This window comes from Cynara cardunculus (assembly GCF_001531365.2).
Source record: "Cynara cardunculus var. scolymus isolate 2C chromosome LG 9, CcrdV1, whole genome shotgun sequence".
Classification (NCBI taxonomy): domain Eukaryota; kingdom Viridiplantae; phylum Streptophyta; class Magnoliopsida; order Asterales; family Asteraceae; genus Cynara; species Cynara cardunculus.
This window is the reverse complement of record NC_037536.1, coordinates 7,625,621-7,639,960: the sequence shown is the minus strand read 5'-3', so window position 1 is coordinate 7,639,960 and position 14,340 is coordinate 7,625,621. Positions and strand designations below refer to the sequence as shown.

Here is a 14,340-nt window from a genome sequence, read left to right as displayed (position 1 = left end):
GTAGCTGATACTCTTGCCAAGTCTCTTGCACCATCATAAGACATCACCAAAATGATCATGATTGCATGCAATATTTCGTTGGGCAACTCCAGCAGTTGCGACATCTTCTTGTTTTTGGATAGGCAATCGCATGGTAAAAATGTAAAAACATCATCAATTACAGGAAGTAGCGAGTGATGGTGACATCTAAGGCTTAAGTAAGGGAAAGAAAAGCCGTTCTTTTTGAGACAATCCTTTTAATCTCCAATAGATGAAGAAAGGGACAACCCTTAAGAGCATTACTCCAAGCACCTCCTACAATTAAAGAAGCGTATATGTATGTTTGTGTGTGAATACAAAAATACACACACACACACACACACATATATATATATATAGGGGCAGGTTCATTAGGAACACTAAATATTTTAGGAACCCAAGGACCAGCCTTTTTGTGAGAATTCATGATGAATATTATTAATCATGAATATCTGTCCCGATATTTATCATCAATATTTTATCACGTTATTCATCATGAATACTCATAAAAAGGGTGGTTCCAAAAAATATTTAGTGTTCCAAAATGAACCTCACTCTATATATGTATATACATATGTACAAAAGATGTATTAAGCAATGAAAGTAACTTCAGAATTGCACTAAAGAAAGATGCTACCCAGGAATGCATACAAATCAGTAAACAGAAGAGGAAAGAAGTATTTTATTATAATTTCCTTTTAACAACAAAACTCGTTTATAAATTCTTTGATACAATTTAATATTACAAAGACTTTGGGACAACATAACCATGTATCCATTAATGGAAAAAGAAGCAGTAAACCTAGAAATTAAATATCTACCGGATTACCATTCAAGCATAGGTATATACAGGGTAAAGCAACCCAATAAATCTAAAGATGATCTAATTAAGAATTGTCCATCTAGTTGAGGAAAAAAATCATACTCAACCATGTTTGATTTGAATCATCAGCAGATGTAAGAAATGGAGAACCATAAATTAAGAAACTCTAGTTTTCAAGAAGACACGACTAAGATGCTGAATGAACTCTAGTTTGTTTCAGATAGTGCTTAGGTAGAAGATATCACTCACAAAACCTAACTTTAAACCCAATGTAAAATGAACAAATCCAAGTGAGTCAAGGGCCATATATTTAAATGGGCATCCAAATAAATTATGTCCAAAATGAGTTTCTTAATGGGCAAGATAAAGTTGTGTGTCTTACATCTGAAATCCCAACGCCAAAAATTACGCACAAATAAAGGCATTTGTCTTTATGTGCCTCAAATAGCCAAGGTCTCATTGCTAAACTCTATTGGTCCTTTGACCACAACCAACATTATTTTTGTAGAGAACCATGTCTTAAAGCAAAATCACATAAAACCTTTCACATAAACTTTCCAAAATCATCTAAGATATGGATAGTGCTTTTAAACACATACCAAATTAAGTTCAACAGACTACAACATTACTGAGGGAGCAAAAATATATAATATTATACAAATCTTTACCCCAAACCCTACTTTCTAGCAGGATATACTGGGTTCGTTTGGTTTTTTTGTACATAAAGACACATTTCAATGGACATATAACACTAAAAGCGGTGTAATCAAGTCTTCAATACCACTAATGCCACGGAAGCAAATCGCTATAGAATTAAATTCACATAAGAAAACAAGGAGCTGAGCTGATTCAGGTCAAAGCTTACATACAGAATCACAGTATGCATTAATTCATGACTTAAGTAACGTATGCATTACTGTGAGTTGCCGATATGGGATTTGTGAAAGGTAGGCTTGGTGGGTGAGGCGGTCCATCTATTTAATTCTTAAGACCACCGGTCTTACCTTTTCAAGGTGTCCTTGATTACTAAATGTGAACAATTCTACAGAACTTGTGAAAAAACATAATATAAGCCAATATAAACTAAAGCATTGACCAAACCAGTATTGCCAACCAAAAAAAGTTATCAATGAATCAAAGTGTAATGTTACTTCTTTACAGTGTGATTACCACATAAGTATAGCCTGTGATTACAACATAAGTATAGCCGTATCTCAATATAGTAACCAATGACTGATGATCATTGATCTTCCTGATTAAGCAAACAAAACTTCTCTGCAAACCGAACAAAGCACACACTTATTTAAAGCTTATATATAATAGAAACATACATACATATGTATATACATATACATATACATACATATAGGAGCGGGTTCAAAAGAGAACCCCAAAAAATAGAGAACATGGATATTTCCTCCATTCCATTTAATCAATGGTAGATTTTTTTTAGTAAAGATCAATGGTAGATATTTTTTTTTCTTTTTATAATGATCAATGATTGATTTTGGAAGGGTATGGATTAATTAAATGGATTATGGCTAAAATCAGGTTTAAACAAAAGAGTTGACTTTTCAATGCATTATCTTTTTGTTGTAAATAGAAGTAGATTTACCTCCTTTTTTTAAATCCAAATCATCTAAATATAATTAATTTTTTAATGAAACATATTATATATGAAAACAAGAATTTTATTCTCTTTAATTTGATACCTATTGGGTCTTCAAAATCTCGATCATGAGTATATTCAATACAGATTACAGGTGACTATGAGTAATATGCATTACAAGGATAAACATGAGTATATTCACATGTAAATCTACATTAAAAGTGGTGGTTGAGCATGACTTGCTAATTTGAAGACCCGGCTTAACAAACCCCCGAAAAAGTATATCGATATAGGTGTCAAGTTAAAGAAAATAAAATTCCCAATTTTTGGTATAATTTGCTTAAATCAAAATTTTATTATAATTTAAATTGTTTAGGTTTAAAAATATGTGCGTAATATTTTACTTTCAAACTTAAGTTTTGTTTAATTGTAATGTGGGGAGGCTGGTTCAAATTACCTACCTACCCCTTGTAATAAAAAAATTCATTTAATGAGAGCCATATGATTAAATTAGATGGATGTGGTGAATGTCTTTGTTCTCTGTTTTTTTGGGGGTTCTCCTTAAATCCCACCCTATAGGAACGAGCAGAAGTCATGATTAAAGGTCCCGGTCTCGGAAGAGACGCAGCATTACGAGCTATTCACAGAAGTGGTATACTATTAACTTTGGGATCCGATGAAAACTCCTCATTTTCATAAGAACCATGAGAACACATTCTGGATCCTCGATCTCTTTTAATCCAACGGAGATGATCGCATGCATTTTTGTGAAGGAGGGGCATTTTCGACTTCATGTTTCAGTTTTCTTCTTCTGGGCACGATCGCGTTACGTAAAGTTTTAGTATTTTTCTTATTGAGTGCAGTAGTGAAGGTATGTGAAGTTTAGTGCATTTATGTTAAAGTATCTTCAGGTATGTTAAGGTTCAGTCTTTTTCATGTTAAGGTACGTGCAGCTTCAATGTTTTTCATGTTAAAGTATATGCAGGTTCAGTGGTTTTGATGTCAAAGTCTCTGCAGGCTCAATATTTTTCGTGTTATGGTATGCTAAGTTTATGTTAAGGTATGTGCAGCTACGGTCTCCCTTACACTAAAGTTCCACTTAATTACAAAAATGCCACCGCATTTTTACAGTCTTGCGATGAAAACCCTCCAAAGGCTTAGAAGATGTTCTCATGAAATTCTGATCGCAAGTCTTTATATATATATATATATATATATATATACACACCAGAATACCAAATACATTTAGATATATATACACATGTATATAGATATATTCATCTAGGGTTGGGTTCCGGTGAGAAGGGAAGTTATGGTGAGAAGCATAAGAAGAGATCTCCACCCTTGGATCAATCCTGATTGAATGTCAACATTAATAAGGTGCACCAAGATGCACCGGATCAATTCCCTTCTAAAGCGCTATTCATGGATGGGCATGAGATAAAAAATGATCAAGGGTTCAAATCTCTTCTTATGCTTCTCACCATAACTTCTCTTCTCACACGATCCTTCGCCTATTCATCTATACATAAATATATAGATATAGATATTGAAGTAGATTCAAAGAATATATATATTACAATTCCTTAGAAGATATTACACTCATTTATAGACAAAATTGAATGTATGCTAAGAAACCATAGTTAAGATTACTAGAAAGCAAAACCCTAATTATTTAACAATGTACAACATATAACACTCCCAAAGTTGGAGTAAGGATGTTAATCACTCCCAACTTGTTACAAATAGTATCTAGTTGTGCTTTTCTTAAGGGAAAAGTTCAGAAAAACCCAACTTACATTTCCATTTTGAATGATTAAGTACCTGAATGTTTTAGGTACACTTTGGATTTGACTCTGCACATCAAAGCATGAGGATCCCTTATCCCAAGCATCAAGCTATCTTTTAGTTCATGTCGGAGCGAAGACATGAGCCAAGTTGGTGAAGCTAGTCAAGCTACTCTAACTGTTCAAGCTACCATAGTGTTACATCTGTAACACCTATGAATTGAACTAGCTACTCTGATTTAAAATTTTCAGTTGTAAAGCTGAGCAGTCAGAAGAGTTGATCAAATTAACAGTTTCTACTGTCACAAGCTCCAAAGGCCTATGACTTATTATTCGTTATTTGCTGAAATAGTATAAGAATTTCAACAATAAATGAAGCCTTCAAAGGCACTTCTTGAAAGCCACATAGTCACAGCAGAAATAGCATCTTTACTGTCCTCCTCTCTTCTACTTCTATTCTCTTCATATAAGTATTTTATAGATACTTATGGTTCTGCTGCCGTAAGTGTTCCTGGGCCGAATTGCTTCTAACTTTAAGGCCAGGAACTCGGTTCAGTGTTATCTCCAGTTCTTCTGTTCTTATAAGGAGGTCTGAGTGAGCAGTATTTGATAACAAGGAGAACTCAAATGCTAAATTTTGAATAACAATCAGTAACAAACACAGGACAGATGGAGAGAGATTATGAACCTGAGAAAAATGCTTAGCCGCGTGGCTAAATTGCAAATATATGTAAGAAGCTACACTTGATCAACGTGAAGACTCAAATATAGGATAACTTCTTATGATACTCTGACTGCCAAAGTGGGATGCATTCTAATCACCACAATTTTCACAGTGAAAGCTCAAAAATGCCACCCTTTAGATCTCCAGTATTTCCGTGCATTTTCTTCACAACGCCCTTTCTTTATCTTTAAAAACAGTTTATAAGCCATCTCTACTTTATTTGAAGCCAGTAGTTTGTTATTCAACTTGGCACAAATAAGCCTACTAGGGCAAAACCCTTTCTTCAAACAATCTTCCATGATGACCACAGCATTTTCAAGTTGACCATTGTTGCAGAGTCCATTGATGATGTACTCGTACACCTCTACATCAGAAAAATAACCACCTCGTTCCATCTCATCCCATATGGTCAAAAGCATACCACATTTACCAAATCGTGAAAGCCGCATAAGTAATATCTTGTAAGCACTTAATGATACCGTACACCCCACATCCTTTGCTTTCTTATAAATCATCATAGCAGCATGTGGTGGGCCATAACCACAGAGAGACTCAATGAATGAGGTTACAGTCCCAGTAGCGGGAATAATCCCCCGACCTATCATCTCATCAAACATTTCAATTGCATCTGCTACCCTTCGAACTTTAAGAAAAGCAGAGATTATTGAGACATAAGTATCCATGTTTGGTTCACAGTTATTACTCAACATAGCATCGTAGTATTTCAAACATTCATCGATATTTCCAACTGCGATGAAGTTGAAGATCATCGCGTTGAAAATAGCAGCATTTAGTACACATCTTTTCTGCTCTTTCAAATTCTCAAAGATCTGTACTGCATCATCGATTCGGCCAGCTCGGCCCAAACCTTCAAGTAGGTGGCTAAAAGTAAAATTATCAGGCTCAAATCCATCCGCTACCATCTCCTTCAAAACCCTCTCAATCTCACTATCTCTACCAAATTTGGACCACCCACGTATGACTATGTTATATGTCTCGCTATCAAATGGCACTTTTTCTTTCATTTTATTTAGGAGCGAACTTGCAGTGGCTACGAAAGAACGCATACAAAGGCATCGCAGCATAAGTTTCAAAGACTCCAAGTCATATTCCATCCCGAATTCTTCCAATTTCCCAAACATGTGTAAAGCTTTAGAAACTCGCCTGGCCTTAACAAAACTATCCATAAAAATAAACAATGTTTCATAATTAGGGTTCAACCCTTTCGCCCTCATTTCACTTAACACATTGATCATATAATTAAAGAATTTCCTTCTCCCTAACGCTCTAAGAACTACATTATAACTGTCAACATCCTCAAATACCTTACCATGCTCAATTGCCCACTCGAAAAGAGTAACCATAGCTTGCCCACTCAAACTCCCTCTGTTCAGTACTTTAGCAACTAAATCAGAACTCACCTCAAGATCAACAGCAGCCACTGTTAATGCACGTTTAATTGCAGTTTTTCCATTCAATTTCTGAATAAAAATCCCTCTTAACTTATCTTCAGGTGACAATAACATCTCCAGATTTTGGTTCAATTGACTCGATTCCGAACTGGGTTCTTCAATTGAAGGTGTGCTATGATGGCGGATGGGTAACAGGACAGACAATTGATCCAACACATGGTGTTCGTTAATGTTCATATTGTTTTCGGTAGGTTTCTTATCATCTGAGTTCAATAGATAGCATGTTTTAACTGAAAAGGGTGATGACGAAACTGAGAAATGAAGAATTTGAGACCTGTACCTGATTTTGTTGAATCTAACAAGGAACATGCTGGTAAACCGCAGAGATTTTTAACGGAATTTAGGAGCTTTGGTGGACAGACACCAGTGTATATTAATCGATGACGAATTTGCGATTTTCAGTTTACATCCTGCACCCTAATCATGTTGTATTGTATGAGTTCGTGTTGATCGATAAAGAACGCTCCGCGATAGAAGTTGAAAGTTGCATAAATGATGAGTTAAAAAGACACCAAAAGTAACCCCATTTTTTATAGAGGTAGGGGGTAGTCGTTTTAAGTCTTGATAAATGTGAGAAGTGTGTGAGATTAATTGCTTTATACTTTCAAAGCAAATGGACATGTCATCGAAACATGTTTGATAGGATTTCGAACGATATCTTCTAAGCAGAGTTGGAGTTATGTCTATCTTAGATAAGTTGAGAGAGGGAATATTAAGATGGTTTATACACCTTTGCGTTAGACATTTAGCTACTATGATAGAAGAGGGTAGAAATTGTGACGGTCGAGAGGGCAAGGAGAGGAGGCAGATGGGGAGGACGTGTGTGTGAGCAACTGAGGATAGACATGGAAACCTTAAGTATTTATGATGACATGGCATCTGATAGGAGTTTTATTGAGCCGTAAGATTAGATAGTAAACTAGAGTATGACCTATAGGATGTAGGTAGGTTAAGCGGAAAAAGGGAGCTCCAGAGGTAGTGGTGGGGGTAGGATAAGGAGGTAGGAGATAACGACGACAATTCTAAGATAGACTAAGATGGCGTTTGATTCATAAAATGGAATATGTGGGAATTGAAAACTGTCTAAGGAATTAGAATTTGAAGGATTGGAACATAATTTAATCAAGTTTGACCATTTGTTTGGTTGTCAGGAATTGAAATGAAATCTATCAAATGAGTTGGAATTTATATGTTTTGTTTGTCGAATATAACTTCGGAATTGTAATGAAATAATGATAAATGATTAAAATACCACTTTTATGACATCTTCATATTTGAAATACTATATGATAATATAAATCGGTGACGGTGGTGGCCTGGAGACAACAATAGTGGTGGCAGTGACAACGGTGGCAGTGGTGATGCAGTGGTGGTGGAGACAGTAATGTTGTTGTTGGTGCTTCTATAGTGGCGGCGGTAGTAGTAGTGGTAATGACTACCACCATGGTGGGATAGAATATAATAGAGTAAATATAAGGGCGTAGTCGTCTTTTTTAAAAGATAGGATGAAAAGGACTTGTAATTTTTTACTAAAATCTAGAGAATTTAAATTCCGTCATATGTGAATTAGAATTATGTACTAAAACTCAACCTAAATACATGAATGGGACTGACCCAACAATTCCTTTCAGATTTTGTTGGAATCCGGCAAACCCAAAACCACCTAAAGGATGGCTATTTGTCTTGCATTTGTTTATATTCCTTTGTACACGCTGATGTTTCTTTCTCTGGTGCAACGTTCTTTTCCTTTTTTGTGATTTGTTTTTCTGTATTTGCTTCTAACCTTAAATTTTCATCTTTTTTCTTTCACTCCTTTTTTATATTGTTCAGCTTTTTTGGGCTAGCTTTCTTTTTTCGCACACACTTTCTGTAACCTCAGAAGTTTTTACAGAAACAACTGACATACTATTTGGTGTAGGTGTCATGTTTGCGTATGTCTCACCCCACACAACCCCTACTTTCGGATGGGATATAATGAGCTTGTTTCAGTTACCCGTGTTTGAGTTATGTCAGTGTATTCTTTATAAATCAGTCATGTCCATCTTATCTTCCCCATAACCACATCATGTGGGATTCATTGGGTTTGGTTTAATTTGGGTTACTGTAGGTAAAAAAAATTGAATATATTTTTCGTACAAGCCACTAATTGCGTCCATAACTCTTAGTGCATCCATGTCGAGGTCAAAATGTTGGTAGAAATCATGGTTTGCCCTAAAACTGAATCAGATGGCCACATCAAACAAATATGACGACAAACAAACCCACAACCAATATGGAAACAAATGCGAATCAACAAATGACATATCAATGTGTCACAATAACAAACAAGGAAAACAAAAGGCAAAAAATGATGCAAACATATAATGTGGTTCCATAGTCTTAAAATCGTATATGTTCATACAACGAACCTGAGATGTTGTATACTGTTGATGAAACCTAGTGGGGAAGGTTGCTTGACACAAGATTACTGTTTTTCTTTCAACAAATTTTAATGCAAATATAGAAATTTTAAGCTAGAGAATATAATTTTGATATTTAGAGCGGTCTACGTGAGCCCACCTTAAGACACAAAGATTCAATAATGTTGTTCTTTAAGATGTAACATAAACCATTGCACAAATGAAACATCTCACTTAAGAAACTCCAAGTTACCAATTTTATAAAATCTCTAATAAAAAAATTGATTAACCTCAAAATACGGGATATTAATTTTCTAGAAAATCTTTGAAATGTCCGTTCTATTTTAGTGATAAAACCAACCAAAACACAAATTCTAACGAATTTTTACTTACAACCCGAATTGAGTAGCAAAATAAACAGGACATACTTATAACCGGAATATAACTATATACAAGCTACAATTACTACACCTATGAGATACGGTGTTAAACTACTATATACCAAAAGTAAGTTCGTAGTCTTCAAGTCCACCGATAAATCTCCAAGTCAAACAACGGGTTCTTTCCTTTTATTTGTCTTCTTTCCTGAAAGGGGTTGACACTTTAAAGGTAAGTCAACGCTTAGTGAGTTAGATAGTTAAGTATTACATATTAATATCGCACATGTGTATAAACATACATAATAAACTTTTATCAACAAAAGAGTTCAAAACATCATCTAAATGCAAAACGAGACTTACAAGGAACCGAGTGAACAAATACGTACTGGATGCTAAGATCATAGAATTCCATATTCAAACCACTATAACATACCATACCATTGATGCTCAATACAACAAAGAAACATGACCAATAACCAGATATACTCAACAACGTTAGAATACCAATAAATATCAAGAACCAAAAGATTGAATCGGTCAACATAACGAGAACAGTGCATCACCCCGTCCTTCACCTTCCGGGCTCATGCCAAAGTCCGAGTCAGAATCGTACATCACGGGAAACTTCGCACTGCCCGTCTTCCTCTACCGGGTGTGTGCCAAGGTTCCCTACTCATTGTTCTTCCTCCTTTTTGAGCAATGAGTATCCACAACCGCAGAAAGTCTCACCCGTCCAACCCAGGATCTTGACTTCGCCATAAACTTTCGGCGTGCCACACGAAGTAGTACCCGTACTATGAAGTACAATTCAAGGAGCAAAACAACGAGTCTGGATCCAAAAAGCAAACCGATGAAACGAGATCATAATACGGAATAGACTCAAGAGACAGAATCAAAGACAAATCAAGATAGTGTGACTCAATTCAAGACCAGAAATCTTCATATGAAAATATATATATATTCGAAACAATATGTAACCATTAACTATATAACTCACCGAGCAACCGTACAATACCGAAAAGCTCTGAAATGAGCTCACAAAGCAAGTCAAAAGCTACCACACTTAGAATGCTTCCAAACCCTCAAACCTAATTACCCCCTGGAGTGAATGTACAAAATCTCATAAGCAACCAATATAAGAAACTCAAGTTATATTTTCTATTTAAACACTTTACATAGATTCATATGTACAACTGCTACTTGGATATCTGTTTTGTCCATTTTAAACTCGAATTCATGACTTGATCATAAAATAAGAAATAAACTAAACTATCTAACCACTTGATCATAAAATAAGAAATAAACTAAACTATCTAACTAAAGAAATTGACATCATCGCATTTGGATTTTTCTATAATTTTATACAGTTTTTCAAAGTATGCACATTTTCAGTGCCTTCGTAAGTCAAAATTCTCATTTTCATACATTTTTCGTACCATTTCAATTCCAAATTATTCCAATTTCTGAATTTCAACTTAATATAACATATTTGACATAAACAACCAAAATCCAACATTTATTTCATCATTTGTATTATCTCCCAAATCTTTGACACAATCAAGTCAAAGTTCATATGATAAACTTGCTTAAATCTTGATAATCTTTTGAACCTAATGATCATTTCATGCCATAAATACTAAAATGTACCCATTTTATACACTTAAGATCAAACCCATATGAAACCCTAACTCTTTCTTAACATGTAATCCATATATCAAGAATGTCAACCAAGAACAAGTGCAAAGATGGATTGTACATTTAGTTGATGATCAAATCCTTCAAAAATCTCGCAATTCCTCTTTGATTTGAGTTTGAATCGAGCCTATATATGTAAAAATCGCACCTCTATTGTGTGTGAGTTCTGAACTCAAAATGACATGAAAATAGGGCCAAAAATCCAATTTCTTATGCTAAATCCCGAGTTGGGTCGGATTGACCTAGCTAGGTACCTATTTTGACTATCAACACTTAAAATATTCATAACTTTTCCCTCTGACCTCCGTTTTCTATGAGGTTTTCATCTACAAGCTCATAAAGAGATATTCTATAACCCCCAACATAAATATTCCAGAAAAGATCTCCCAAAAAATCAGTTTTACGTATCTATTTGACGTGAAATTTTCCCAAATCCTTTCATATACTCCTAAGAAGTATAATTCTAAAATTTCAAACTCAAACTCCCACTAAATTATAGGTTCTCTTATATGGACATTATTAAAAACACTAAGTAAAATTTTCCACTTTGACATAACATGCATCACAACTTCTCACATAATATTCTCTTTAACATAATAATTAAACATACTTAGCAAATAATTTGGTCATATTAGAAATTGGATGTTACAACAAATGTATATACAAAACTCTTCACTTAAGCAAGAGTTTGAATAGATTGTCAACACACTGAATAAATCAATATATAGTCCAACAACAGTATTTTTGAAGCTCAGGAATGTTCAAAATTTATTTTTTACTGAAATCTGGCCGTTGGACAGTGCAATGTCTCAAATTGCAAAAAAAACTCAAAATTTCAATCACGTACATCGAATAGAGTTTGGATAAAAAAACAGTAACATTTTATTCGAAGTGGTTGAGACACTTTTTAACATCTTTAAAATAAAATAATCAAATCAATTTTTTGTTAAAAACCAGAGTTTTCACAATTTATACCTTCCATCACTTACACATATAAAACACGAGTAAAGTCTTTCCTTTTTTCGTTCCTATGGTTAGTTGAAAATTGTTATTTCCGTTTTTGTATTTTGAAATTACGATTTTCCTCTCCTTAGTTTACATTTCATTGTTGTTTTCGTTCTTATAATTTACAATTTATTGTTATTTTCATTTTTGCGCTTTACAAATTTTTCTTTTGTTCCTATAATTTACAATTTATGTTGTTTTAGTCCTTATGTTGTCCAATTTATTACTATTTTCGTCCCTCATACTTAAAGATGAGAGTTACCTTCAAGAACGAAAATAAATAATAAATTACAAACCGCTAATACAAAAGTAGTAATTTTTAACAAATAATAGGGACGAAAAACTTAGGAGTCGTTTACCCAAACGATTCCGATAAACGTTTACTGATAAGAGTTCTTTACTATTTATTATCTTACCCCGTAATATTCTGATACATTAGAATGACATTGTATGCAACAATGTATCCGCTAAGCGCTAACTGTAACACCCGAAAATTTAGAAGCTCATGATTTATCTAATTAATTCCTTGGCAAGTGTGCGTGTGTGTATACATATATATATACATATATATATATATATAAGTACATAGTCTATAAGTGCTTTGTAAGGAAAGCTGAAAATGAAGACTTTAGGGGTGGGGTTGCAGTCCTATAACCCTACCATGTCTTATCCTTAGAAGATTAGAAGAGGGGGGGGGGGGTTTACCTGCAGCTTCTGACCCATTCTTGTTTATTACCCCTTTTTCTTAAGGTTTCCTCTTTTCCATGGGGGATTTTATCTTCCATGTAAACTCTAGAGTAGGATTTTTACTTGGGAAGGGGGAAGTACTCGGGAAAGAAAAAAAAGAAAAGAGAAAGGAAAGGGGAAAAGGAGAAGCATCTCCTCACTGGAAGAAGGAAGCAATCAAGAGATAAAACAACCCTGTAGAGCCGGCTGTTAGTAGAGGAAGAAGCAGTCTCGTGGAGCCAAAGAAACAGCAGCCGCTGTTGATCGAAAGCCGGGAAAAGAAGCAGCAAATCAGCCGCTGTTTGGCCGAACTGCAGGAAGAAGGGGAAACAAAACAGCACCAGCAGGTGCTGTCCGCATTCTCTGCCCCTTCTCGGACCACCAGCAGGTACCGACTGCGTTTTCCGTTGTTTCTCAGGCCACCACCAGCAGCAGCGAGCACTGCTGTCCGTCGCTTCTCGGACCGCCAACAACAGCAAACGGCACCAACAGGTGCAGATCTGCCGTGTTCTTCACCAACAGCAAACARCAAGTTTGTGCTTCACCGAGCCGCAAGCATCGTGTCCGTGGCTGCCTGCACCGAGCCTCGAACAGCAGCAAGGAGCCAACAGCARCAGCAGGGCTGTCTGAGCTTTCTGCTTCTTCTCGAGCCACCAACAAGTGTGTGACCTGCGTTTTCTACTTCTTCATAGACCACAAACAGCAGCCGAACAGCAGTGCCTGCTGTCGTTTCCTTCCTCGTCCCGACTGCCCAATCGGCGCACAGCAACAGCAAGACAACAACAGCAGCAGGAAATCAACAGCCTTGTTGCGCGTTCTTCGTGCACTCGTCAAGCAGCAGCAGCAGCAGGAAATCAGCAGCAGTCGCTGCCGTGACAGCACTGGACAGCAGAAGGCGCCCCTTCTTCCCTGTCCGTCTTTTTGGCTGYCGTCCAATCCATGTTGAGGTGTTGCCCTCTTGAGCTTGGATCTTCTTCCGTCTACCGGTTAATTCTTAGAAATTGGGATTTATCCTAATTTCCTACAAGGTGAGTTCATACTAACTAATTATACAATTTTACTTAAAGCATTATTGTATCATTTGTGCAAGTATTATTAATGTTAAATCATAATGCTTAGTAAATTATGGATCTTGAAACCACGGTTAGGACCAGTGGGTGATAGTAACTTAAGTGACCAATGGTTTACTTCTTTTTATTTGAGGGATTAAGACTTAATTGTTATCCGTCGAAAACCGTGGAAACCCGTATGTTTATATGTAGATTTACCTCTAGTTRCGAGAAGTGTTGCGATACCTTAGGAAAACCATTTGAGATTTCCTTGATGTCTTATGTTTCCTTACTTAGACTTGGGTTATATTTAAATAATTCATATACTCGAAATGTTTARTAAGAAGGACTCGAAAGTTGATTTCTTTACTAGGTGTTAGGGGTGATTTCGACTCGAATTGGGCATTGTGATTATTATGCAACTTCCAAGTCCACCTCCTTTCCCTTTTCCCTCGGAAATAGGCATTGTGATTATTATGTAATTTCYGAGGCGTAGAGCTTGTGATCACGACCGACTACATGACTGGTTTAGGTTGATGTCGAAGGTTTTATACCGATAAGTGATGCTCTATAACGTTGATCTATGAATTACTTTGTGTTCCGTCATAATTAATGATAAATCGGGTCTCCCCCGTCATCTTTGGATGTCTTGA

The 14,340-nt window shown here is 35.7% G+C and overlaps 1 protein-coding gene across 1 annotated transcript; it reads right to left on the bottom strand.

The window, feature by feature from the left end:
- Positions 1-4,928: 4,928 nt before the first annotated feature.
- On the bottom strand, positions 4,929-6,899 carry LOC112518275 (putative pentatricopeptide repeat-containing protein At5g43820). Its single transcript, XM_025125915.1, has one exon. The coding sequence runs from the start codon at positions 6,740-6,742 to the stop codon at positions 5,081-5,083; it is 1,662 nt and encodes a 553-aa protein (XP_024981683.1). The 5' UTR covers positions 6,743-6,899; the 3' UTR covers positions 4,929-5,080.
- Between the last annotated feature and the right edge of the window lie 7,441 nt (positions 6,900-14,340).